Raw genomic sequence first — 24725 nt, forward strand, 5'->3', positions numbered from 1 at the left:
GGGGAGGCCGAGACGGGCGGATCACGAGGTCAGGAGATCGAGACCATGCTGGCTAACACGGTGAAACCCCGTCTCTACTAAAAAAAATACAAAAAACTAGCTAGGCGAGGTGGCGGGCGCCTGTAGTCAGCTACTCCCAGCTACTCGGGAGGCTGAGGCAGGAGAATGGCGTAAACCCAGGAGGCGGAGCTTGCAGTGAGCTGAGATCCGGCCACTGCACTCCAGCCTGGGCGACAGACCAAGACTCCGTCTCAAAAAAAAAAAAATTAGCCAGGCATGGTGGTGGGCACCTATAGTCCCAGCTAGTAGGGAGGCTGAGGCAGGAGAATGGCGTGAACCCAGGAGGCGGAGCTTGCAGTGAGCAGAGATCACGCCACTGCACTCTAGCCTGGGCAAAAGAGCGCGACTCCATCTCAAAAAAAAAAAAACCAACAACAAAACTGATTTTGTTTGATTGCTCCTTGCCGTGTGCAAGGCTCCTTGGCGTACTGTACTGGCAAAGAAGATAATAAATACTTGTTGACTGAGCTATAATGTAATGGTTAAGTATACAGACTTTGGAGCCAGACTGCCCCAGTTCAAATGCAGGGCTCTGCTGCTTTTTAGCTATGTGATCTTCAGCAAACAACTTCTCTGCTTCCGTTTTCCTCATCTGCAAAACAGGGATAACAGTATCTCTATCTCATCAACTGTGAGGATTGAGTGAGTTCAATCAGGTAATACACTTAGAATAGCACCTGTCCCATACTAAACAATACATGTTAGCTACATTGTTGAAATGGCTTCTCAGGAACCAGACTTCATTTAGATTGCTTAGAGAAAGTGAAGTTTCTGATTTTTAACATTTAGATGGCAATGTTAACTTAAAGAAAAAAAGGAACAATTTTTTCCACAGGCAGCTGGCCGACACATTTCACTATGATCTCACTCAGCCTCCTTCCCATGTGGGCTGAGGTAGCCCTGCTCCTAAAAACAGAACATGGCTGCTAACATGGTCTCCTCAATCATTTCCAGACAACAACCTCGAGAAAACACTTTTAAGATTTAATGGTCTTCCAAACTTGCTTATCTCCTTTGAAAGAGGGAGCCTGTTTAGAAGGCACTGAAATTTGTAGGGAAAGTGACTAGCTTTAGGAACGTGGGTCTTAAGAGAAAAACACAAAAGGTAATTATGAAGGCCATTTTACCCTTCCAAGAGAATTTTAACAGAACTCCATCAAGAGTGCTGTAAAAGGAAATAAGTGAAAAATAGACATTTTAAACAAGTAAACATCAAGCTCCAAACTTAAAGTACCCAATATACCCAGAAAGTCTGGCCCATTTAAAAACCCACTTAGCAATTTCAGCTCAAAGTGTGTATTTGTTCTTCTTTGGTCTCTCAGAACTGGGACTGACATTGAAATTGGGATATCAGAAAGGAGAGAAGACATAGCTGGTGGAGCCTGTCAATTCTTTTCTCCTGAGTGTTGGAGGACAGCATTTTGGATGAGGATGACTGTTAGGAACAAAGTACCTCAGCATTAGGTACCATGTTTGGAAAAAGACACTGAAACCGAATGGCAATGACAACAGAACAATGTGGCATATTATGGCAGTTCTAGGGAGAGAACCAAGAAAGCAACAAAGCATTCATAAGGAAGAACCTGGCACAGGGAAAGACTAATTCCTAGAAGACATGTTTTTGATAGCCTTGTACTCAAAGCGAGGTCAGGCCAGCAGCAGACATCACCCGGGAGCTGGTGAGAAATGGAGAAGCAGAATCTGCATTTTAACCAGATCCCCAGGGGATTCACAGAAAAGCCAGAGGAGCTCTGCTCTACAAGGCAGTGGGCCCCAAACCAGGCTGCCTCTCAGAATCACCTGTAAACTTCGAAAAGAAAAAAGGCAGATGCTGGGTCCCTATTCCAGACCAAGTGAGTCAATCACACTCTTTCTGGATATTGCCCAAGCACGTAGCATTTTCTTCTTCAGTTTTGGAGGGCAATCTTGATGTACACCCTCTTTTGAGAGTCACTGCTCCAGAACAAAGATCCAGTCTCAAAAGATAAAGAAAAGCTACGCATCCTAATGGGACATGTACATGTGGGGTGAAAATACAGATACAGAGAGCAGTGGGAAGTTAAGGGAAAAAAAAAAGGAATCACTATTTCCACTTAAAAGCTCTGCTGCTGCTCAGCCCTAGTGGGAAGAGGAACCGAACCCAATCTTCTTTCAGGAGGAAACACCTTATTTTCTCAGGCCAAATGCCTACCTGTCCACAGCACCAGCTTGCCAGGCACCTACCTTGCTTGTCTGATTTGGTTTGATCCCAGGCCCTCGAACCAACAGTGGAACTTTGATATCAAACTCATACAGCTGTCTCTTGTCTATTGGCAAGGAAAACTGTCCTGAAAACAAAACACACAAGGTAAAGATGGAGCCAAGACAGGGGCCTTGCTCATGTTATGTTTCACTCATTTAATCCACAGCCAACACTAAAACAACTTTGTTCTACCGATTCTGGTGTTTTAATAGAAAGCTGAAATTTGCCTAGAGACATCTCTTGTTACTACAAGGCAGGAAAACAACGAATTTATCTTCTCTAAATAAATGACTAGAAGGGACTCCCTGGCTTATGATAGGACAAAATGAGCAAAAATAATGACAGGAAAGTATTGAAACACAAATACATAAAAAATTATGCATGCTACTCAGCCTCATCACAACTGAAGTTCACTCCAAAAACTGTCAAATAAACAAACAAAAACACCTATCCTGTGTTTCCTGAATAAACTGCATCTCAAAATAACCAAATAAATGGTAAGGGGAAGTAGTTCTCTGAGGAATTCCAGCTAATAAACACAAAAGAAAGGACAGGATTACAAAATCAACATTTTGCAGTTTCTGAGGGAATAATGAATTTAGGCAACATCATCAATGGAATAACAGAAAAGCTCAGAGGAAGAGCTCAGGCTGAAACCACCTGACCCATCAATCACCAGCACCCCAAAAACAGTGCAGCCAGATGCCTCGGGCCTCATGACATGATGCAATAGGAAGAACACACCAGCAGGCGAGGATGCACCATCACCTGAAAACACAAATTTCCATCAAGTTCTGAATCTAACTACCAATCTGTAAGAAATGCTGACTAGAGATGAACAAGTTAAGGCACTATAAGACAGCAGTTAGCCAAATTCAGAATGTGAGACATTCTGATGGACAAAAGACCCACTTCTCCCTGTAAATTCATGGCAAATGACAAGAGTTAGGAGACACAATAACTAGAGGTAGTATGTGGACTTTGCATCTTTTTTTTTTTTTTTTGAGATGGAATCTCGTTCTGTCACCACGCTGGAGTGCAGTGGCATGATCTCGGCTCACTGCAACCTCCGCCTCCTGGATTCAAGCGATTCTCCTGCCTCAGCCTCCTGAGTAGCTGGGACTACAGGCATGTGCCATCACGCCTGACTAATTTTTATATTTTTAGTAGAGAAAGAGTTTTGCCATGTTGGCCATGCTGATCTGGAACTCCTGTGATCCAGACTCAGGCGATCCACCTGCCTTGGCCTCTCAAAGTGCTGGGATTATAGGTGTGAGCCACTGTGGCTGGCAGTCTGCATCTTGATACATAATAACCAGAGTCAGATGCATAATCTGGTGTTGAATCCTGGAGTCATGTGTATGGGAGTTGCTTCAAGACCTAGCAACAAAAGAAAAACACAGGGAGAGTAGGAAGAATTCAAAAGACTGGCCTCATGCAGCTGAAAATCTAAGTCGGATAATGGGGGCTATTTTACTCTTTTCTACTTTGTGTTTAAAAATATTCACAGGCCGGGCATGTGGCTCACGTCTGTACTCCTAGCACTTAGGGAGGCTGAGGTAGGCAGATTACCTGAGGTCAGGAGTTCAAGACCCGTCTGGCCAACATGGTAAAAACCCATCTCTACTAAAATACAAAAATTGGTCAGGCGTGGTGGCATGTGCCTATAGTCTCCAGTACTCGAGAGGTTGAGGCAGGAGAATCGCTTGAAATCTAGGAGACGGAGGTTGCTGTGAGCCGAAATCATGGCGCCACTACACACCAGCCTGGGTGAGAGTGTGAGATTCTGTCCCCCCACTTCCCCCCATCAAAAAAAAAATCACAATAATGCATTAATGCCTAAGCGATCTCCTCCTATGCAAGCAAGTCTCAAGTGAATCCCATTCAAGTGGACATTTATATATGTGGAAAGAAGAAAATGTTTGCTTTTAACAACAGAAGGTCTAAGTAGAAAGCATGAAAGTCAAGGACACAGAGCTGACTCATCCTGCAGCTTTTGAAAAAAAACAAAAACACCCAAAAAACAAATTCCATGAATGGCAAGAAAGTTTTCCCCACAAGACAACCTTCTTTTGGTCTTCCTGTCTCAAATGCCTTCCATACGGCCTGCCTCCAACCCATCAAGCTCATGCTCTGCCCCTACTCTAGAACACCATGTCATCTTGCGTGTGAAACAGCAAATAAAAAAACCTGGTTTCTCCATGTGTGAATGATGTGGTGCTCCAACTGGAGGGGTCCTAAGGGCAAGATCCTCCCTCTGGCATGTTCAGTTATAACAAGACTAGAACTCCCTGCTAGGGCTCATTGGGTGAAAAAGGAAAGACACATTCTCAAAGATCACAGCAGTACCTAACCCTGCCTCTGACCTGTGTGATAGCCATTGTCTGAGGTATAGAAGATGTAAGTGTTGTTGAGCTCCCCGGTAAACTCCAATCTCTTGACCAGTTTCTCCACAAGGTCATCAACTGAGAGGAGAGTTTGCCACCTGGATGTGAACAGAAGTTAGAAATGGGACTTCAGGGGCAATGGCTGAGGTATCACTATCTTGCCAAAAAAACAAACAAGCAAACAAACAAAAAAAAAAACAACCAAAAACAAAGACACCCCCATTTAAAAAAAAGAAAAAACCCAAAATACTCTCCCCCAAAACTCAAATCCCCAATCTCCATTCCCCAGACCTTCCCATTGTAAAAAACAGATTAGAAAATTCCAGAACGGACAGGCGCGGTAGCTCACGCCTGTAATCCCAGCACTTTGGGAGGCCGAGGCGGGCGGATCACGAGGTCAGGAGATCGAGACCATCCTGGCTAACACAGTGAAACCCCGTCTCTACTAAAAATACAAAAAAATTAGCCGGGTGTAGTGGCAGGCGCCTGTAGTCCCAGCTACTTGGGAGGCTGAGGCAGGAGAATGGCGTGAACCTGGGAGGCAGAGCTTGCAGTGAGCCAAGACCGTGCCACTGCACTCCAGCCTGGGCGGCAGAACGAGACTCCGTCTCAGAAAAAAAAAAAAAAAAAGAAAATTCCAGAACATAATTCATTCCAAAGTTAATTGTTTCCAAAGGAATAAACTCGTTTTTAAATAACCTGTAAGCTTTACTTTTTATTGCCAATAGTGATGAGAGTAGAGACAAACAGAAGAAAGAGTTGTCCATTCTCAGTACTGGGTACGACAGATTAATTCAGATAGGCCTGTGCTACAAAAAAGCTTAAGATGTTTGAACTAGGAGCTGGCAAACTATGACTTATGGGCCGAAGCTTGCCCACTATCTGTTTTTATAAAGTTTTATTGGACCACAACCATGCTCATTCATTTACATATTACACAGGGCTGCTTTTGTGCTACAACAGCAGAGCTGAGTAGTCGTGACAGAATGTATGACCTGCAAGCCTATTAATATTTACTATCTGCCCCTTTACAGAAAAAGTTTGCTTATCCCTGGTCTACACTAAACACTTCCTAAGAGAAAGTAATGGATTTTTAAAAATTGAATTAAGATAATTTCTTGAAAATTCCAAACGGCAAGGGCAAATATTTTGATCTTGTCTAAGCTTTTGGGTCATTTGTCACAGATGACAATGGGTGCTCTCAACCAAGTAACCTTTTCTTTAAAGCAGGAGAAAAAAATTCTACCACATGGTTCAAGTTTGCAATACTTTTGCCAAGTCCTAAAAATGGGCAGCATAATTAGTACTGGGGTCCAAAGGCCACTTCACTGAGTGTAAAGGAACGTCTCTGCTACTGGTGCCCCACTGAAGCCTCTCTCCCACTGACCTGCTTCCCTCTGTTTTTGTTTCAGAGACAACAATGTGGTGGTCCCCTCTTCATGAGCTGATTTGTAGAGTCCTTAAAACAACTCAGATTGTTATGTAGCAGCAGTTCTTACCTTTTCCTAAATGCATTATCTAAAAACTGTATTGAAGAATTAGTCATTGGAGTCTTGGCTTGCCTAATTAACCAGTGCTTGTTCTAAAATTTAGAAGAAAAAAATGTTAACACCACAGTCAAACAAACTACTGGATTACTAGAGTAGATAATAAATAGAATCATTTCACTCATACTTCAGCAAGAATTAACTAATTGGAACCTGCTTAAGCAACTTCAGCCCTTCTCTCCCTTCCTGCGTTCCTAAAATAGAAATTTCTGCAGATTAACTCAATCTCTCATTCTTCAGCTTCCCAGCACCTCCCAAACCATAAAAGGTCTTGGCTCCTCTGTTAGCAGCATTAAGAAATTTTAGAGGATGTCACTGGGAAACTACTGGCTAAAACGAGATTACATTTACAACTCTGATTGTATGTCTTTGGTCTATTACAATGACAAAATGGGCAAGTAACTTTACCCTTTCTCTAAGTTGCTTTTTTTGAGACAGAGGTGGAGGTGGCATTGAGCCAAGATTGCACCACTGCACTCCAGCCCAAGGCCAAGCTGGAGTGCAGTGGCGCCCATCTCGGCTCACTGCAACCTGTGCCTCCCGGATTCATGTGATTTTCCTGCCTCAGCCAGCCGAGTAGCTGGGATTACAGGCGTGCACTACGTCTGTCTAATTTTTGTATTTTCAGTAGAGATGGGGTTTCATCATGTTCGCCAGGCTGGTCTTGAACTCCTGGCCTCAAGTGATCCTCTTGCCTTGGCCTCCCAAAGTGCTGGGATTACAAGCATAAGCCACCGCACCTGGTCTGCCTTCCTCTAAGTTTTGCCTAGCCAAGATGTCAGTCACCCTAGATCCTAAGGAAAAATATTATTACAGCAATTTCCTAAAACTTCAAGTCTAAATCTGGAGGGCCCTCCCATTTAAACATAAACATCCCCATATACTATTCTTCTCTATTTGTAAAACCCTAAGCCACCATATCTCAAACTATGCTCCTCAAAGTGTTATTAAGTTTGGGAAATGCTATATGGCATATCCTCCTGCTAGAAATTCACATTTGATCATGAATAACTCTGAGAAGTCCTGCAGCGGAGTGACTTATTTAACTCAAACTTTCCAAACTTACTTGACCATGGGAACTTTTTATTAACTTCTTTTGGAACACAGATTGCGAATGGTCCTCTAATTTAAAACCCAGTTCACTCAGCTTTGAAATTGTATTTAACAAGCACTTGCCCATAACGTGCCAGGCAATATGCTAATTGTTTCTATGTACTTGAATTCATACAGTAGTTCATAAGGGATCAAGAGCTCCCACTTCACATGAAAAAATGCAGTTAAGCATTGTGCTCATGGTCAGCACTGTGGTAGAAAGCGGTAGTTCTGAGTTTGACTTTATGACTCCTTCTTTCTATAACCTTACAAGCAATTACAATTTCTGGATAACAGACCTGAGGCAATGGAGGCCTTCCGTCTTTGAACCAGGGAACTGTCTATACACCAAGCCAAGGGAAGTATAAGTAATTGGCACATGAGGCAAACATATGGGTTGTTGTGGCTTTTAATCATGTCACCTGGTTCATTTTTCCATTCAACTTCCCTTTCCATCCATATTGCTCTGTGCCACTCCTTCTTCCCATGCCTCAAAGGCTAGTGAGGGCCACCAGGAGGCTGGTGCAGTCCCGGTTATGCCAGGAGGGAGGAGAGCCTGCACAGAGGTTACCAGGGGAGCCTGAGTGATATGCCTGTAAATTGGGAAAGATGGCATTCTTTACCATTCCCTGTCAACTCTCCAGCTGCTCACTGGATGTGTAGCAGGAACTTTATCTGTACTTGCAATGCAAGTATACTATCGGTTGTAATAGGGACAGATGCAATTACCTCTAAAACATTGTGAAGAAAAACCCACTGCATGGCTCAAAGGCTTCCTGACAAGTATATCATATAGTTAATTATACTGAGTACGGCTGAATACAAGGGATGGGGGAAGCTACCGTTCCATGGATGTTGAAGTTCTTGTTTCTTGGTGCAAAGACATTCTGGAAGGCCTTCTGGTACTGAGGTGCAGCTGTCCAAGGTGAATGAGGCGCTGGAGTGGCGATCATCATGAAGAAGGGCTCAAAGTTGGACTTGTAGTCCAGAAAGTCCAAGGAGACATTAGCCTGACACATAAAAAGATTTGTCATCTCCTACCTTACCCAACAGATGAGTATTTAATAGATAAATGTCTTCTGGTGAGCAGACAGCACAGGGTCTTACTGGCTTTTAAGCAATCTTAGTACATGATCTCATGTCATAGCCATTTGCAAGCATATTGTTGGAATAAATATATCTGGTTTTTAGGCAATACTTTAAAGACTGAAAAGCATACCAATATAAGAAGGCAAAGAAGATCTTGATGATTTTATATGACCTGGAAATCATGTCTCCCACAAAGAAGGAAACAGTAACTTGGCCATTTTAGTATTAATTTACACTAATGGAGATTATGGTATCTACATGTGATGCCTTAAAGGATGTAAAAAGAGAGTCAACTTAAAACAGTGGGAAAGGTAGATTAAATTACCTCAACCTTATGAAAATATGTAGAAAGTAGTTATCATAAATTATGCACTGAAGTAGTTAAGCGAATAACATTAGATTCAAATACATCCCACTAGCGCTTTAATACAAGGACTTACATTTTTCCTTTGCTTATCAGAAGATACTTTATGAAAATGAAAGCATGCAGGCCAGGCGCAGTGGCTCAAGCCTGTCATCCCAGCACTTTGGGAGGCCGAGACGGGCGGATCACGAGGTCAGGAGTTCGAGACCATCCTGGCTAACACGGTGAAACCCCATCTCTACTAAAAAATACAAAAAGCTAGCTGGGCGAGGTGGCTGGCGCCTGTAGTCCCAGCTACTCGGGAGGCTGAGGCAGGAGAATGGCGTAAACCCGGGAGGCGGAGCTCGCAGCGAGCTGAGATCCGGCCACTGCACTCCAGCCCGGGCGACGGAGCGAGACTCCGTCTCAAAAAAAAAAAAAGAAAATGAAAGCATGCTACATATATATTGTTTTTCATTGTTCTGAAGTAATTTCATTTATTCCCAACACTAACTCAAAAGATACTGACTGTATCTATCTCCTATAACCCCTCCATCTACCTTTCACTCCAGTCCTATCAGCTTCCTTGTGGTTTCTCAAATATGCCAGGTACACTCCTGCCTCAGGGCCCTCCCACTTACTGTTCCCTGACTCTGTAGCACTCTTCCCCTGATCTGCACAGCTCATTCTCACCTACTTCGAGTTTCTGCTTAAATGTTATCTAAGTAACCTCATACCCTAACTTACTTCTCTAGCTGATCACCAGCTAATGACACAACACATAAGACTGTGTGTGTGTAAGTAAAATTACCTTCCACAGAATCAGGGACTTTGCTTCATTTACTGCTGAATACTGGCTACACTAGGTGCTGAACTATTGAGTGAATGAATATGTAATACTATGGAAGACTGTCGTTAGAAATGCCTCAGAAGAGGGAAGTCCCAATTTAACCTGCTTTCAGTAATTTTTATATATAAATACCCAATGCCCAAATAAATCCAGTATCCCTATCCCTCCATCCTCATAATGGGGCCTGTGAAGCTGCCATCTTGTAGCTTGTGAGTAAAACTAGGGTCAAGAGTAGGTACCCTTACAAAGTAAAACTTCTACAAAGTAATCTCTATAGTCGATGAGATTAACCTTTGGAAAAGGGATTTGTTGCTGGAATTTCAAGAGCATTAGATCTGAGCCTGGCTTATACACAAAGAAAACACCCTCAGGAGTTTGTAATCAGCTGGAAATACTCTTGGGCAGTTAGACCAGGTTACTGTGCATTTATATTATCCAACACAAACAAATACGATTATAGGTTTTCTAGGCAGAGTCTTCAATCAAATGTGAGCCAACCCTGTAAGGGCAGAGCTACAGGGCTTCTGCAACTCACCAAAACATCTGTCAGGTAGTCCACGCTATAGTTTTCACCATGCTTCCGTGCCTTCCCATTGATAGATAGGGTGTAATTATAATACTTAGAATTCTTTTCCTATTAAAAAGAGGAAAGTCAAATTTGTTACGAGGTCAGTGCACAAAGTAGAAGTCTGAATCCATGCTGGGCTAAATTATACTCTGAGCAGTGATAAGACATTAAAAAGATAATTACTCAAGTCAATACTGAATTGGATTTTTTGACTAGGGTTTTATTAAAGACAAGCATAGTTTCAGTTATACATTCTAGTTAAAAAGCCAGAAGTAGATCAGGTAGAAAAGCAAACTACTTTGCTAAACCATGTACAATGCAGGAAAAACATCCCAGAAAGGACTGACTCACAAGTCAATAGACGTTTTTTTGTTTTGTTTTGTTTTGTTTTTTTAAATACAAGACTGGGTCTCTCTCTGATGCCCAGACTGGAATGCAGTGGTACAATCATAGCTCACTGCAGCCTCAAATTCCTGAGCTCAAGTGATCTTCTTGCTTCAGCTTCCTGAGCAGCTAGGACTACAGGCACATGCCACCACACCTAGCTAATTTTAAAATTTTTTGTTGAGATGGGGGTCTTGCCATTTTGCCCAGGCTGGTCTCGAACTCCTGAACTCAAGAGATCCTCCTGTCTCTGCCTCCCAAAGTGTTGGGATTCTAGGCATGAGCCACTACACCTGGCCACAAGTCAATAAATTTTAAGGTTTTAAAATGACTGATTGTAATAGCAAATAAAGTTACGTCAATATCAGAGCTAAATTAAACATATTCTGCATCTGTAGGGCTGCATATAATTGTCACTGACTTCAATAATCACTTACCAAGGCATACCAGTAACTCCAACCCAGAGGAACGTGTTCTAGTCCACCTGCATCTGGGGCTCCATACTGAAAAGCAAGACAAGTAGGGACAGTTACAAGTCCTTAGATATGACCAGACCAGAAGGAAACAGGAAATTTTAGAATCTTTTTAGACCAGTGCCTGAAACACAGTAGGTACCTAATTTCCCCAAACAGACACTAGTCAAAAATAAACTCTAATAATCCTAGGAAATTCTAAAGCCGGAGTTGGCAAACTACAGCCAGTGAGCCAAATCTGGCCTGATGACTTCTGTACGAACAGCAAGCTAAGAATTTGTTTTAACAATTTTCAAATATAAAAGTTAATCAAAATAAGAATATTTTGTGAAATGTGACAATTATATACATTCAAATTTTAATAATGATAAAGAGTTTTATTGGAAGACAGCCACATTCCTTTACATAGTTTAGTGTCTGTGGCTGCTTTCACGCTACAATGGCAGAGCTAAATAGTAGCAAGAGACATATGGCCTGCAAGGCCTGAAATGTTTACTATCTGACCCACTACAGAAAAAGTCCACACAGCCTACCCCAGGCAGCCTATTCATGGGGTGAATGCTGACCTGCTGATACCATAGACTGAATAGTCCAATTGACCCTAAGTAGTTCAAATAATCAGACTATGAGCTATCGACTTATTATACATTGAACATCCCAAATCTGAAAATCTAAAACTTTTTGAGTGCCAACGTGGCACTCAAAGGAAATGTTCACTGGAGCACTTCACATTTTCAGATTCGGACTGTTCAATATCATGCAAATATTTCAAAATCCAAAAAATCTGAAACGCAAAATACTTCTGATCCCAAGCATTTTGGATAAGGGATAATCTGTATTTCAGTTGCCTGCAGATGAAACCCACTTTTCGAGCTTGATTTATCTGATGAGATGAATAAAATAAAGAAACCACAGAATTATCCCCCTTTATTCTTTCAAGGTTTAATGCCATCCACTTAAGGCAGAATTTAATCCCTGAAAACAAAATCTTTCTACTTTAACGGGCTCTTAATTTTATATACACATCAGATGTCCTTCAACATGCAAAGCAGTGTAAGCTGTCTTTATGACCCATAGCCCCAACCAAATGACCCAGTATCCACAGTTCCTAGTTCTCATGATCCTTTTCAAACTGACTCATCTTCCTGCAGACTCACAAGGTGGCAGATTCCCCCAATTATTGGGGGGAGGGGAGAATTAACAGAAAATCCAGATCAGATATTAAGATCTCTAGCAACTACAGATAAAGAGTGTAAGTACATTTTCTCTTTGTCTTGAACCCCCAGTTTAACTGTAAGAGCTAACCCCAAACATTCTCAAACAAACAATTTCCTTTAAGCTTGGATTCTGGGTAACAGCTAAGGCCAATGTGTGAATGTGGGCACATGGAATCTAGCCTTGACAGGTCACCAGGGGTGGTATCCCTCCATCTAGGTCTACAAGGCTGGTGTACCAGCTGCTGGCCATACACTTTAATGACCTGCAGGACCCTGACTCTGGGTACTTCATCACTAATCTCTCCACATTTTATTGCCACTTTTCACATTAGAAAATGAGTTAAGCATTAAGTTGTTATAAATCAGAGAAGATTCTAAAAATCTGAGGAAAGATTCTAAGATGAAAAATGTCTTCAGTTAGATACTGGTAACAGGGAATGGAAACAAAGATACCATGACAGCCACATGACAAACAGAATTCCTGAGGAAAAAGGGAAGACGCATCAGACAGCAGGACTCTTAGGACAATTTTTAAATACATGCTCCTGGGACTACTGAAAGGAAGAACAAGTACCCACATCATATAAATACACTGTACTTACCCAAATCATGTAAATATGTACATGTGTACTTATATGAACATATTTACATGATGTGGGTACTTGTTCTTGCTTAACAGGCAGATTCACAGAAAACAACGTACACCAAGAAATCCTTTAACATTTTTGATACTACTAATAAAATTAACATGAATTACATTCACATTTTAAAAGCCATTATAAAAAAAGAAAGAGATCATTCAACATACCTCATTTAAGTATTTCCCTGCAAAAAAGGTCTGATAACCACACATTGATCTGAGAATTGCTGGGAAAGTATTTGGTTCTTGGATCTTCTGCCAGGACTTACTACTGCAGTTCCCCTCTAGAGTGTTGTTCACAACATGATGATTATGTGGGTACTTTCCTGTCAGGATACTGGCTCTGCTGGGGCAGCAGAGAGCACTTGGCACATACTACAAAGGAAAGGAAGCAAAAAGGACAAAGTCACACAAGAAAGATGAACTTCTCATCATTGCTAAAGAGGGTAAAGAAAAGCTCCTTAATACTCTAACTTCAAATACGTAGTTTCTCATGGAATATATGTATTTTTTTCTACACATGACACACTTGAGGGCTGCTTTAAGTCACATAGTGGAGACATCAAAGCAGATAAAACAAACTGAGAATACAGATTTCTTTTTCAAGTGGCTTCTTTCTGCAGGATAACAGTAATTCTAGTCTCATCTGCCATAGAGTTTTTTTTTTTGTTTTTTGGTTTTTTTTTTTCCGAGGCAAGGTCTCACTCTGTTAGCCAGGCTGGAGTGCAGTGGCACAAGCACAGCTCACTGCAGCCTCGACTTCCTGGAGCAAGTGATCCTCCCAAACAGCTTGGAGTACAGGCACTTGCCACTACTCCTGGCTTTTTTTTTTTTTCATTTTTTTATTTGTAGAGATAACGTTCTTCCTATGTTGTCCAGGCTCATCGAAAACTCCTGGATTCAAGTGATCCCTCCACCCTGGCCTCCCAAAGTCCTGGGATTACAGGTGTGAGCCACTGCACCCAGCCAGAAATAATATTTATACACAAGGAGCACAGCATGGTGAGAGACGGGTCTTAACCAAAGATAGAATACTATTGGGATCTAATTGAGACACAGTGGTTCATTTGCAGGCTGATCTGCAGCTTTACACATTTCCTATATCACTTTATACACTGGACACAGACTTTTTTCCCTACTGTAATTATATTTCCATTAGCTACTGTCAACAACAGACTTTCCCCATTCTACCCAATCATGTTGGTACACATCACCCAGCCACTTCACAGAAAGGTAATACTAGCTTACACTTGGACCGGCAGAGAAGGAATGGGCATTTGAGCACAGACTCATGCCAAAATTGGGTATTATCCTTTTAATACTGGCAAGCCTTTTTGCCTTTCAAATTCGATTTGACATTTTAAAATAACAGTGAGGATGAACATTCTCCACAGGTCCTGACCGACTGTGTTTATGTGTTCATATGCTTTGCTCATTTTTTTCCTCCAGGGCTGTTGGCCTCTTGTTACGTAAGATTTAAGTTAACGAAGAATTCAGTCATGATACAAATACTTCCCATTTTTACTTTTGTCTTTTAGTTTTATTAGATGTTTGACTTCTTAAGTTTAAATTGGCAACTCTTAACTCTTTCCCTTTTTGCTTTCTGATCAATTTTATAGCCAGTACACAGTTTATCTTAATACACATTTTAGCATCTGGTAGAGCAATTTCTTTTTTTTGAGACAGTCTTACTCTGTCTCTCAGGATGGAGAACAGTGGTGCGATCTCAGCTCACTGCAACCTCCGCCACCCTCAGGGTTAAGCAATCCTCCCACCCCAACTTACCAAAGTAGATGGGACCACAGACGCGCACCACTGTATTTTGTTGTTGTTGTTGTTTTGAGATGGAGTTTCACTCGTCGCCCAGGCTGGAGTGCAGTGGCACAATCTCAGCTCACTGCAACCTCCACCTCCTGGGTTCAAGCAATTCTCCTGCCTCACCCTCCTGAGTAGCTGGGCTTATAGGTGCCCGCCACCATGCCTGGCTAATTTTTTGTATTTTTAGTAGAGATGGGTTTTCACCATGTTGGGCAGGCTGGTCTTGAACTCCTGACCTCAGGTGATCCGCCCGCCTAGGCCTCCCAAAGTGCTGAGATTACAGGTTTGAGCCACCATGCCCGGCCCAATGCCCAGATATTTTTAAGTATTTTTAGTAGATATAGGATCTTGCCATGTTGCCCAGGCTGGTCTCAAACTCCTGGGCTCAAACAATCCACCTGCCTCAGCCTCCTAACGTGCTGGGATTGTAAGTGTGAGCCACTGTAATTTTTTTTTTAATTACTTTGATTATTCTCATCTATTTATTATTCCAGATAACTTTTGGAATCATTTGAGTCTAAAACAATCTTGTTAGGATTACAACTAGAATAAACATTTTATTATATAATATCGTGTCTTAGTTGAGCACAGTGGCTCACACCTGTAATCCCAGCTATTTGGGAAGCTGAAGCAGAGGATCACTTGAGGCCAGGAGTTTGAGACCAGCCTGAGCAATACAGCGAGACCCTATTTCTAAAAAAAAGTGGAAAAAAATTAGGCGAGTGTGGTGATGCATGCCTGTAGTCCCAGTTACTTGGGAAGCTGAGGCGGGAGGATTGTCTGAACCCAGGAGTTTGAGTTCAGGTCTTCAGTGAGCTATGCCACTGCACTCCAACATGGGCGATAGAGTGAGACCCTGTCTCAAAAAAAAAAAAAAAATGAAAAAAGAAGAGAAATGTATATAAAATGATGTGCATATCTATGTATCAAGTATTTTTTATCTTACCACTCGCATCTTTTATAACTTACATAGGTCATAGCCATTTCTGGCCCCAACCAGTTACTCTTAAGAGAGTTTATAAATTATAAATGAGGTCGGGCATGGTGGTTCACACCTGTAATCCCAGCACTTTGGGAGGCCAAGATGGGAGGATCACTTGAGCTCAGGAGTTCCAGACCAGCCTGGGCTACATAGTGAGTGAGACCTTTTCTTTACCTTTATATAAAATAAAAATAAATAACTATGAATATTTTCTTTGTCTCCCACCTTCTATTTTTCTAACTGATTACATGGAAGAAAAAAAAAATTATTTTTTCATTTTTATCTTGAATTCTAGTGATTTTAAAGGGTTTTCAATAATTCTCCTGGGTTTCTAGATAGAAAATCCAAACAATCAGAAATAATTTTTCCAATATTTTTACCTCTTATTTCCATAAGACTTATGACAATGACTAGATAGTCGGAACAACATTAAATGGAGCACTTGTTTCATCCCTAACAGCAATGCCCTGAGTCTCTTACCTTATGTATTTGAAATAGTCATCATAGTCAGGATGTATTCTTACAATAGCTTATACGTTACCAGGAAAGAATGCTAAAATTTCAGAGAATTTTCTAGTATCTATTGGGAAGAACATTAAATTTTTCTTCTTTCAATTACTTGTATCATGTTGGTAGACATATAATAAGCAACACCATGTAGTATATACTATAAGAAGTCAGGCATTGGCCGGGCGCAATGGCTCATGCCTGTAATCCCAGCACTCTGGGAGGCCACGAGGTCAGGAGATCGAGACCATCCTGGCTAACACAGTGAAATCCCATCTCTACTAAAAAAAAATATAAAAAGTTGGCCGGGTGTGGTGGCGGGCGCCTGTAGTCCCAGCTACTCGGGAGGCTGAGGCAGGAGAGTGGCATGAACCCGGGAAGCAGAGCTTGCAGTGAGCTGAGATCGTGCCACTGCACTCTAGCCTGGGCGACAGGGAGAGACTCTGTCTCAAAAAAAAAAAAAAAAAAAAGAACTCAGGCAGTGGCTGGGGCATGGTAGCTCATGCCTATAATCCCAGCACTTTGGGAGGCCAAGGAGGGCAGATCATTTGAGGTCAGGAGTTCAAGACCAGCCTGGCTAACATGATGAAACCCGGTCTCTACTAAAAATACAAAAAATTAGCAGGGCATGGTGGTGGGTGCCTGTAATCTCAGCTACCCAGAGGGCTGAGGCAGGAGAATTGCCTGACCCCAGGAGGCGGAGGTTGCAGTGAGTCAAGATCGCGCTACTGCACTCCAGCCTGGGCAACAAAGCGAGACTCCATCTCAAAAAAAAAAAAGAAAAAGAAAAAAAAAAGAAGTCGGGCACTGACAGAAGTGCTCTACACCTATTAACTCAACCTCACAACAACTCTGAAAAAGATTTTGGTACTCCCTTTTATAAATGGGGAGGAAAAGGGCCAGAGAGGTTAGTTTGTCCAGGGTCACACTGCTAGAAAAGAGGCACAGAGGGTATTCCAGACTAGGCGGTCTGGCTCCAGAGTCTGAGCACTTAAACTTAACACTATGCTACTATTCAAGGGATTTCCTGATTGTAAGCTACCCTTACATTCCTAGACTACCATGCACTTGGTTATGTACACGGTTCTTGAAAATGAATTGATATTTTATTTTGAATTTCTGCATCTATATTTATGGGGTGTGTGTTGCTATTTGTCAGTTTTGGCTATCAGGGTTAATTGGTTTTTACCATGGAAAAGTTTACACAGCATACATATATCTTGATTTTTTTATAATCCATTTTCAAACCTCAAATGGTGAGGTTTAAAATAAAATTCTCTAGTTCTGAGACTGGCTTAGAAATATCTGCAATTCATCTTCAATTGATAAGAGGTAATATTTCAATGAAAAGAGTTTATATCACATTAAATAAATCCTTCAAATCAGGCATTTAACAAGGAAAAAACCATATAGATCATACCAGATTCCCGAGAAGAGCGTTTCTTCTTAGAAGACAAACAGTTAAATTAACAAAATTGAATTAGCTTTCAAACTTACAGCGCTGGAAAAAGTCATCCCCATCTCTCCGATGAGAGCTTTGGTTTTCTTCAGTGGTGTCTGTAAAAGTAAGCAAGTATCCATTAAACAATTTCTTCCAATAAATTGAGACACACAGGCCAGAATTCCTGTTTGGTTACATCTTACTCAATCTTTTATTCCCAAATGGTCAGCTCTAAGCAACAGCCAAAGACAGTCCTGTATGATTCTAGAGACAGGTTTGGTTCCAGCCAGCTCCATCCTGTGTAAAAGTGCAGGAAGTCAAAATGCTTGCAGGAAGGGAAAGTTCAGTCAATGGTAATAACATCTTTGTGCCCTTATTAGTCATCTGCCCCCAGATGAGGCAGATAGGGCAGACCTATTTCCATGAATTAATCTTTAGAAGTAGGATGTGGGAAATGATATACAAAGGGAACCTTCCGCCCTATAGAACAGAAGTAAGACAACAGTTGGAGTCTGAAAGCCAGACAAGGCCCCAGGGCTCAGAGACTAATTCAAACCTCACACACTCAGTGGTGGAGGTCAGATGCACACTGTTCAACTACCAGCTACTGTAGTCTGCATAGACCCACCAGTACCTCAGGATAAGGACTTGAACCAGGTGGTAAGCAGGTGTACACAGAACACTGTCAGGCAAAAGGCTACTCAGAAACTACTTTATGTCCTGCTTTTCGTCTTTTGTTCAAAATCTAAGATCCTTACAAGTACAGAGACAATTAACTTCCCCCTAGAGTGAGGACAAACGTATGAAGACAGTCATTTAAATATGAATAAAAGGAACAGTAATATTCTTCAGATTCCAGACAACAAAAAGTACCATTGAAGAGGTCATTTTAGTTGTAATATGAGTCAGTTCATGATGATTGAGATACCTTTGAAACCTAAGACCATACTGAATGCAGTTTTAAGTATATTCTGTTGTGAAATAATTCCTTAAAGATCGCTAATCTAAATATATAAGTAGGTTAACATGAGCCTCATTTTTAATAATGTATAAATGACTTTTCACCATTGTTTTATATAAATACAAAACCTATGGAATCCATAAACTCAAAAGGATGAGGATTCTAACTTATCCAAAAAAAGCTCTGATAATTTCATGAGTAGATTCAGAAGAGGCTGCCAAGAGACGCTAGAGATGCAGAAGATCTTCGCCAACCTTCCGAAGCAAAGTCATCAACCATACTCTCCTCAAAGCCATCACTGGGTACCATCCTCAGGAAAAGAATACTGGGCTTAATGAGACACTGGCTTGATAAAAAAAATCCTGAGTTACTATGAGGACATTCGAAGATGAAATGAAGATTCAAAGAGTAAGTGGAGAAAAGGACCAGAGTTGACTGTATAGGATTTAATTGTCAAACGGATAAATATGTAAAACTATGAAAGAATACCTGATTTACAGTAATATTGTGTAATAACATTTATTAAACACAACGTGTGCCAAGTATTAATCTAGGCAGTGGTGGACAGAGGATAGTCCTTGTCCTCATGATCCCTGCACTCTCGGGGACTTAAAACAACTAACAGGTAAACAATCAGTCATTTCAGGTGGTGATAAGTGCTGTGAAGAGAATAAACCAGGATGATGTCATTGCACCTGGTGGGAGGAAAGGGGAACTACTTTAGATGGGTGGTCAGGAAAGGCCTCTCTTTCAGGAGGTAACTTGTACGGAGAGCCAAGCGATGAGGAGTCAGCCACGCAAAGATTCAGAAGAGGTTTCAGGCTGGGTATATAGCAAGTACAAGGGCTGCCAGAGGAAGGAGAGAGGCACCTGGGAGGAAACAGAGAAGCCAGTGTGGTGATGGAAGCAGCTTAGGGAGGAGAAGGGAGAGTGAGGTAAGATGAGGTAAGATGAGGTCAGAGAGGTAGGCAGGAGTCAGTGATGCAGGGCCGCATAGGAATTTAGACTTTAGGCCCAGTGCAGTGGCTCACGCCTGTTATCCCAGCACTTTAGAAGGCAGAGGCAGGAGGACTGCTTGAGGCCAGGAGTTTGAGACCAGCCTGGACAACATAGCAAGACCCTGGCTCTACAAAAAATACAAAAATTAGCTGGGCATAGTAGTGCGTGCCCGTAGTCCCAGTTACTTGGGAGGCTGAGGTGGGAGGATTGCTTGTGCCCGGAAGTTCGAGGCTATAGTGAGCTACGACTGTACCACTGCAATCTAGCCTAGGCAAGAAGAGTGAGACCTTGTCTCAAAAAAAAGTTATTAACTGTCATCTTTATACTGCTAACAATAGTACAAGAGATAATAATCTGTGCTTAATTGAAAAAGTCCCAAACAAGAAACCATACTGCACCCAAAATATGTATGTGTCTCTATGCAAACTAGAATGAAAAATGAATCCTTAAGAGCTAGGCAAAGACAGCGGCTGATCAAGTTAAGGTCACGCAAGAGTCTTTAAACAGTAGCCAATTTCATGTCCTCATGTGGGCAAACATGTTTCTCTGCTCACCCCAAGCAGAATCCTTTTCATTAAAACCCTAAAGAATCATTTACTTTCCTGGTTCCATGTATAGTTGTTCTGAAACAACAATTCTGATAATTTTGTGGCTAAAAATGGAATTGTTTTGCTTTCAATGAAGCAATGACATATTTATTCTTCCCTGGCCCAGCACGGTGGCTCACACCTGTAATCCCACCACTTTGGGAGGCTGAAGTGGGCAGATCACTTGAGGTCAGGAGTTCGAGACCAGCCTGGCCAATGGTGAAACCCCATCTCTATCAGAAATACAAAAATTAGCCGGGCATGGTGGTGGGTGCCTGTAAACCCAGCTACTTCGGAGGCTGAGACAGGGGAATCGCTTGAACCTGGGAGACAGAGGTTGCAGTGGGCTGAGATGGCGCCACTGCACTCCAACCTGGGTGACAGAGCAAGACTCCATCTCAAAAAAAAAACAAAAATTCTTCCCCTACCTTTTATCAGTTTCTTCCATCACTTGCCTGAGGTTTTGGCCAAATGTCACTTTTCTTTTTCTTTTTTTTTTTTTTTTTGAGACAGAGTCTCGCTCTGTCGTCCAGGCGGGAGTGCAGTGGCACGATCTCGGCTCACTGCAAGCTCCACCTCCCAGGTTCACGCCATTCTCCTGCCTCAGCCTCCTGAGTAGCTAGGACTACAGGCACCCCCTACTACGCCCAGCTAATTTTTTTGTATTTTTAGTAGAGACGGGGTTTTACCGTGTTCGCCAGGATGGTCTCGATCTCCTGACCTTGTGATCTGCCCACCACGGCCTCCCAAAGTGCTGGGATTACAGGCGTGAGCCACCGCGTCTGGCCAATGTCACTTTTCTTAAATGATTTTTCTTTTTTTCCCCCGAGACGGAGTCTTGCTCTGTCACCCAGGCTGGAGTGCAATGGCACAATCTTGGCCCACTGCAACCTCCACCTCCTGGGTTCAAGTGATTCTCCCGCCTCAGCCTCCCGAGTACCTGGGACTACAGGCACGTGCCACCATGCCTGGCTAATTTTTCTATTTTTAGTAGAGATGGGGTTTCACCATGCTGGCCAGGCTGGTCTTGAACTCCTGACCTCATGATCTGCCCACCTTGGCCTCCCAAAGTGCTAGGATTATAGGGGTGAGCCACCGCGCCCAGCCGTGAATGATTTTTAAAAGAGCAACTTATGCTTCTGTGAAGAACAGTGTGTCCACCACACTATAATGATGTTTAAGTAAAATCAAGAAAGTGGTAAGAACAGTGTCCTGGCAAAATAAAAAATAAAAACAGAGTCCCATAGATACCTGGAACAAATACAATGAAATGTTAAAGATGATGCTACTATATAAAAGAACATTTCAAAGATGCCTGAAAAATTCCACTATAAATCTAAATCATGTTGTAAGCGCTATCTACAATCCTTTGACCTGAGTTAGTCCGGTAGAGGTTGACCACTGTTTATTTTGCCAACTATGGCAGCAATCTGCAATCTTGTTTAGGTTAGAGCTCTCTTTCCCCAAAAATGAAGATATTATATACAATGTAAATTAAGGAGTTCCATGATGTCACTGGCATCCCCGAATGTCACCTGCAGACTCTCTGACCTATGGTGTGATTATGCTGGTGTGGGTATGTGGAATGAAATCTGATTATTATCACAGTATTCTAGAATAGGAGAAAAAGCACGGTGCTCTGAGATCATAAGTACCCAGGCTTTGTCCAGTATTAGCTATGTGAACCTTAAAGTCATGTCACTTAACCACCTTCCAGTTTTAGTTTCCTTTTAAGATAAGGACACTATGTACAGTAGAGGACTCCCGTGATGACTGAAGCACAAGTATAAAAATCCTCATACTCTGCTCGGCTCCAAGTAAGTTCTCAAATGCTCTTGTCTTAGCTCTTTCCCTTGGAGTCCTGTTTGACAATTAGTGGTAGAATATTCTGAAAAAGGCTAGAAGAGAATCCAGAATTCTTGAGTTGGGAACATTCAGTTTGACTTATCTCCTCCACTCAATTTTGGTACCTCTCTCCAGTAGAAACACTTATTAAAAAAAAAGAATCTGGGCCGAGACAGTGGCTCACGCCTGTAATCCCAGCACTTTGGGAGGTTGAGGTGGGGGGATTACTTGAGTCCAGGAGTTCAAGACCGGCTTGGGCAACATGGAGAAACCCTGTCCCTACAAAATATTTAAAAATTAGCTGGACGTGGTGACTTGTGCCTGTAGTTCCAGCTACTAGGGAGACTGAGGCAGGAAGACTGCTTGAGAATAGGAGTTCAAGGCTGCAATGAGCCTTGATTGTACCACTGCACTCCAGCCTGGATAACAGAGCAAGACCCCGACTCAAAAAATCTGCTGCTGGCTTAACGAAGCAAATTGGATTAACATACCAAAAGGAAGAGACCTCAAATACACACAGACTACAGCCGTGGTTTACAAGAATTGAAGAAACTGAACTCTGAACACCTCATATTTAAGTAATGAATTTTGTTTTCAACACCTAAAAAAGCCTGACCTTTTAACTGAGTACTTTAGTCACTGCTAGAGAAGGCTTGCTTTTTCTGGACAAAACACTCTTCAAGGACACAATTTTTGTTGTTGTTTAAATAAAAAAGGAATGTTGTGAGCAGAGAAGTAAGTGTAGTAGTTGGAAGAGTAGTGAAACTAAAGTGTAGGAGGAAAATTAAATCAAGACTGATGTCAACATGGCTTGGTAGAAACTAACAGACAATGAAGCACATATATGGCAGGAAGAAGTGTGTAATCAAAATGCAAGCATCTTAAACATCAACTATAAAAGACTCAAGCTCTTGAGCACAACCTAAGAAATATATTTTACAACTCGGGAAGAAAGATAGATAATGATTACCTTTATCAAGTGTAACACACACACACACACACACGGACATTTTCTATTCTACTCTATTCCAGAGGAAATAAAAAATGTTGGTAGTTACTAAACTGATTTCACAACTCACTCACGGGTTGGGACCATGGGTTTGAAGGACACTGAGCGAGGGTGTGTAATTACACAAGAAAAGTTAGGAACGTCTTGCCTGGAGTATTTCATAGTCTCAGCATTCAGCTGAAAGCAAAAAGAGAACTGAAACGAATAAAGCAATAAAACATTTGGTTTTAAAGCGAAGAGAGGAACGCTGAATCCAGGGTTAGAGAACTCTGCCTCAACTACTCATGTCTTGGGCAAGTTGCTTTCTGGACCTCCATGGGGCAGGGGTTGGAGTGGATGTTTCCAAAGGTCACAGATTCCAGAATTCTGCAATACACAAGCAAAATTAACTCTGGGAAAAAAAAAAGAAGTCTTGTGACAACATCCATTAGATAGAAAATGAAACACTGACAGGCTCTAATGCAACAGTCAGGTGTTCGATCAGACTAATTGAATTTTCTTGATTCTTGTGAGGCAAAACACACCCTCAATAGTTCGACGGTCGGCCTACCAGATTAATTCACTTCAGGCTTTTTTTTTTTTTTTTTTAGACGGAGTCTCGCTCTGTTGCCAGGCTGGAGTGCAGTGGCCCAATCTCAGCTCACTGCAACTTCCGCCTCCCGGGTTCAAGCGATTCTCCTTCCTCAGCCACCCAAGTAGCTGGGACTACAGGTGCGCGCCACCACGCCCAGCTAATTTTTGTATTTCTAGTAGGGACGGGTTTTCACCATGTTGGCCAGGATGGTCTAGATCTCTTGACCTTGTGATCCGCCCGCCTCGGCCTCCCAAAGAGCTGGGATTACATGAGTGAGCCACGGCGCCCGGCCCAGTCTTATTTTTATAGACATCAGATACAGACATTGTATACAGGCACAAATGTGGAGGTGGTCTAGGTCCCTCATAAAGGGGACTGGACTTGTCTTTGGTCCTCTAATCCAAAAGAAAAACAATCAGGGCTTGAGTGCTTTTAGCCAGCACCTGATCCTCATTGGTTCAATCCATCCTCCACTGGTCTCCACATGTTTATCTTGAGATATTAACGTAAACTCCACAGCAGTACGGTCCAGACTAGAAGCTGTGTGTGCTGTACGCAAGTGCCTCAATCCAGAAGGGAAAAGAGTGTTGCAGTCCCTAACACCGGCATAAAGGGCCTCAGGTGGGAAAACCAAACCTACCCAGGGATAAGACAGCCAGTTCGGGGAGGGGGGATGGGGACCGGGAAAGAGAGCAAGAAACCGGGGAGTCAGCCCCAGAGATAGAGGGGCGGGGCAGAAACAGAAGAGTTACCATGCCGCCGAGCACTTCGTCCTGGTCGTCTGTGAGGAGCAGCACCACGTTGGGCCTCCGGGTTCCCGCTGCCACCCCGAAGACCCCCACGCAGCCGCCCAGCACCAGTAGCAGCAGCGCTGGGCTGCAGGAGGGCAGGTGGCGGGGGCTGCCCTGCAGGAGCCGACCTGGGGCTAGAGGCAGGAGCTGCATGGCGGACAGGCTCCGGGGTGATCCCGGGACGGGACAGAGGGACGCACAGGTAGCTGAAGGGCGAGAGGCCAACCAGCCGAAGGAAGAAAAACCCGTGCCTTGAAGGCCGGTGGCTGGGGTCGGGCGTTTTCTCCCTAGGCGCGATCACGTGAGCCGGGGACAGGGG

The 24725-nt window shown here is 42.6% G+C and overlaps 1 protein-coding gene across 1 annotated transcript in view; it reads right to left on the reverse strand.

The window, feature by feature from the left end:
- GNS (glucosamine (N-acetyl)-6-sulfatase) overlaps window positions 1-24725 on the reverse strand; it is a 43908-nt gene extending 19183 nt beyond the window's left edge. Inside the window, exons 1-9 of the mRNA XM_023225082.1 lie at window positions 24368-24725; window positions 17697-17756; window positions 13061-13267; window positions 11000-11065; window positions 10146-10244; window positions 8171-8338; window positions 6189-6271; window positions 4669-4787; window positions 2284-2387 (exon numbers count right to left, since the gene is read on the reverse strand). Coding sequence (XP_023080850.1) covers window positions 2284-2387; window positions 4669-4787; window positions 6189-6271; window positions 8171-8338; window positions 10146-10244; window positions 11000-11065; window positions 13061-13267; window positions 17697-17756; window positions 24368-24559 — 1098 coding nt within the window. The 5' untranslated portion in view covers window positions 24560-24725. The remainder of the gene's footprint in view (window positions 1-2283; window positions 2388-4668; window positions 4788-6188; window positions 6272-8170; window positions 8339-10145; window positions 10245-10999; window positions 11066-13060; window positions 13268-17696; window positions 17757-24367) is intronic.

Source organism: Piliocolobus tephrosceles, chromosome 10, assembly GCF_002776525.5.
Source record: "Piliocolobus tephrosceles isolate RC106 chromosome 10, ASM277652v3, whole genome shotgun sequence".
Classification (NCBI taxonomy): domain Eukaryota; kingdom Metazoa; phylum Chordata; class Mammalia; order Primates; family Cercopithecidae; genus Piliocolobus; species Piliocolobus tephrosceles.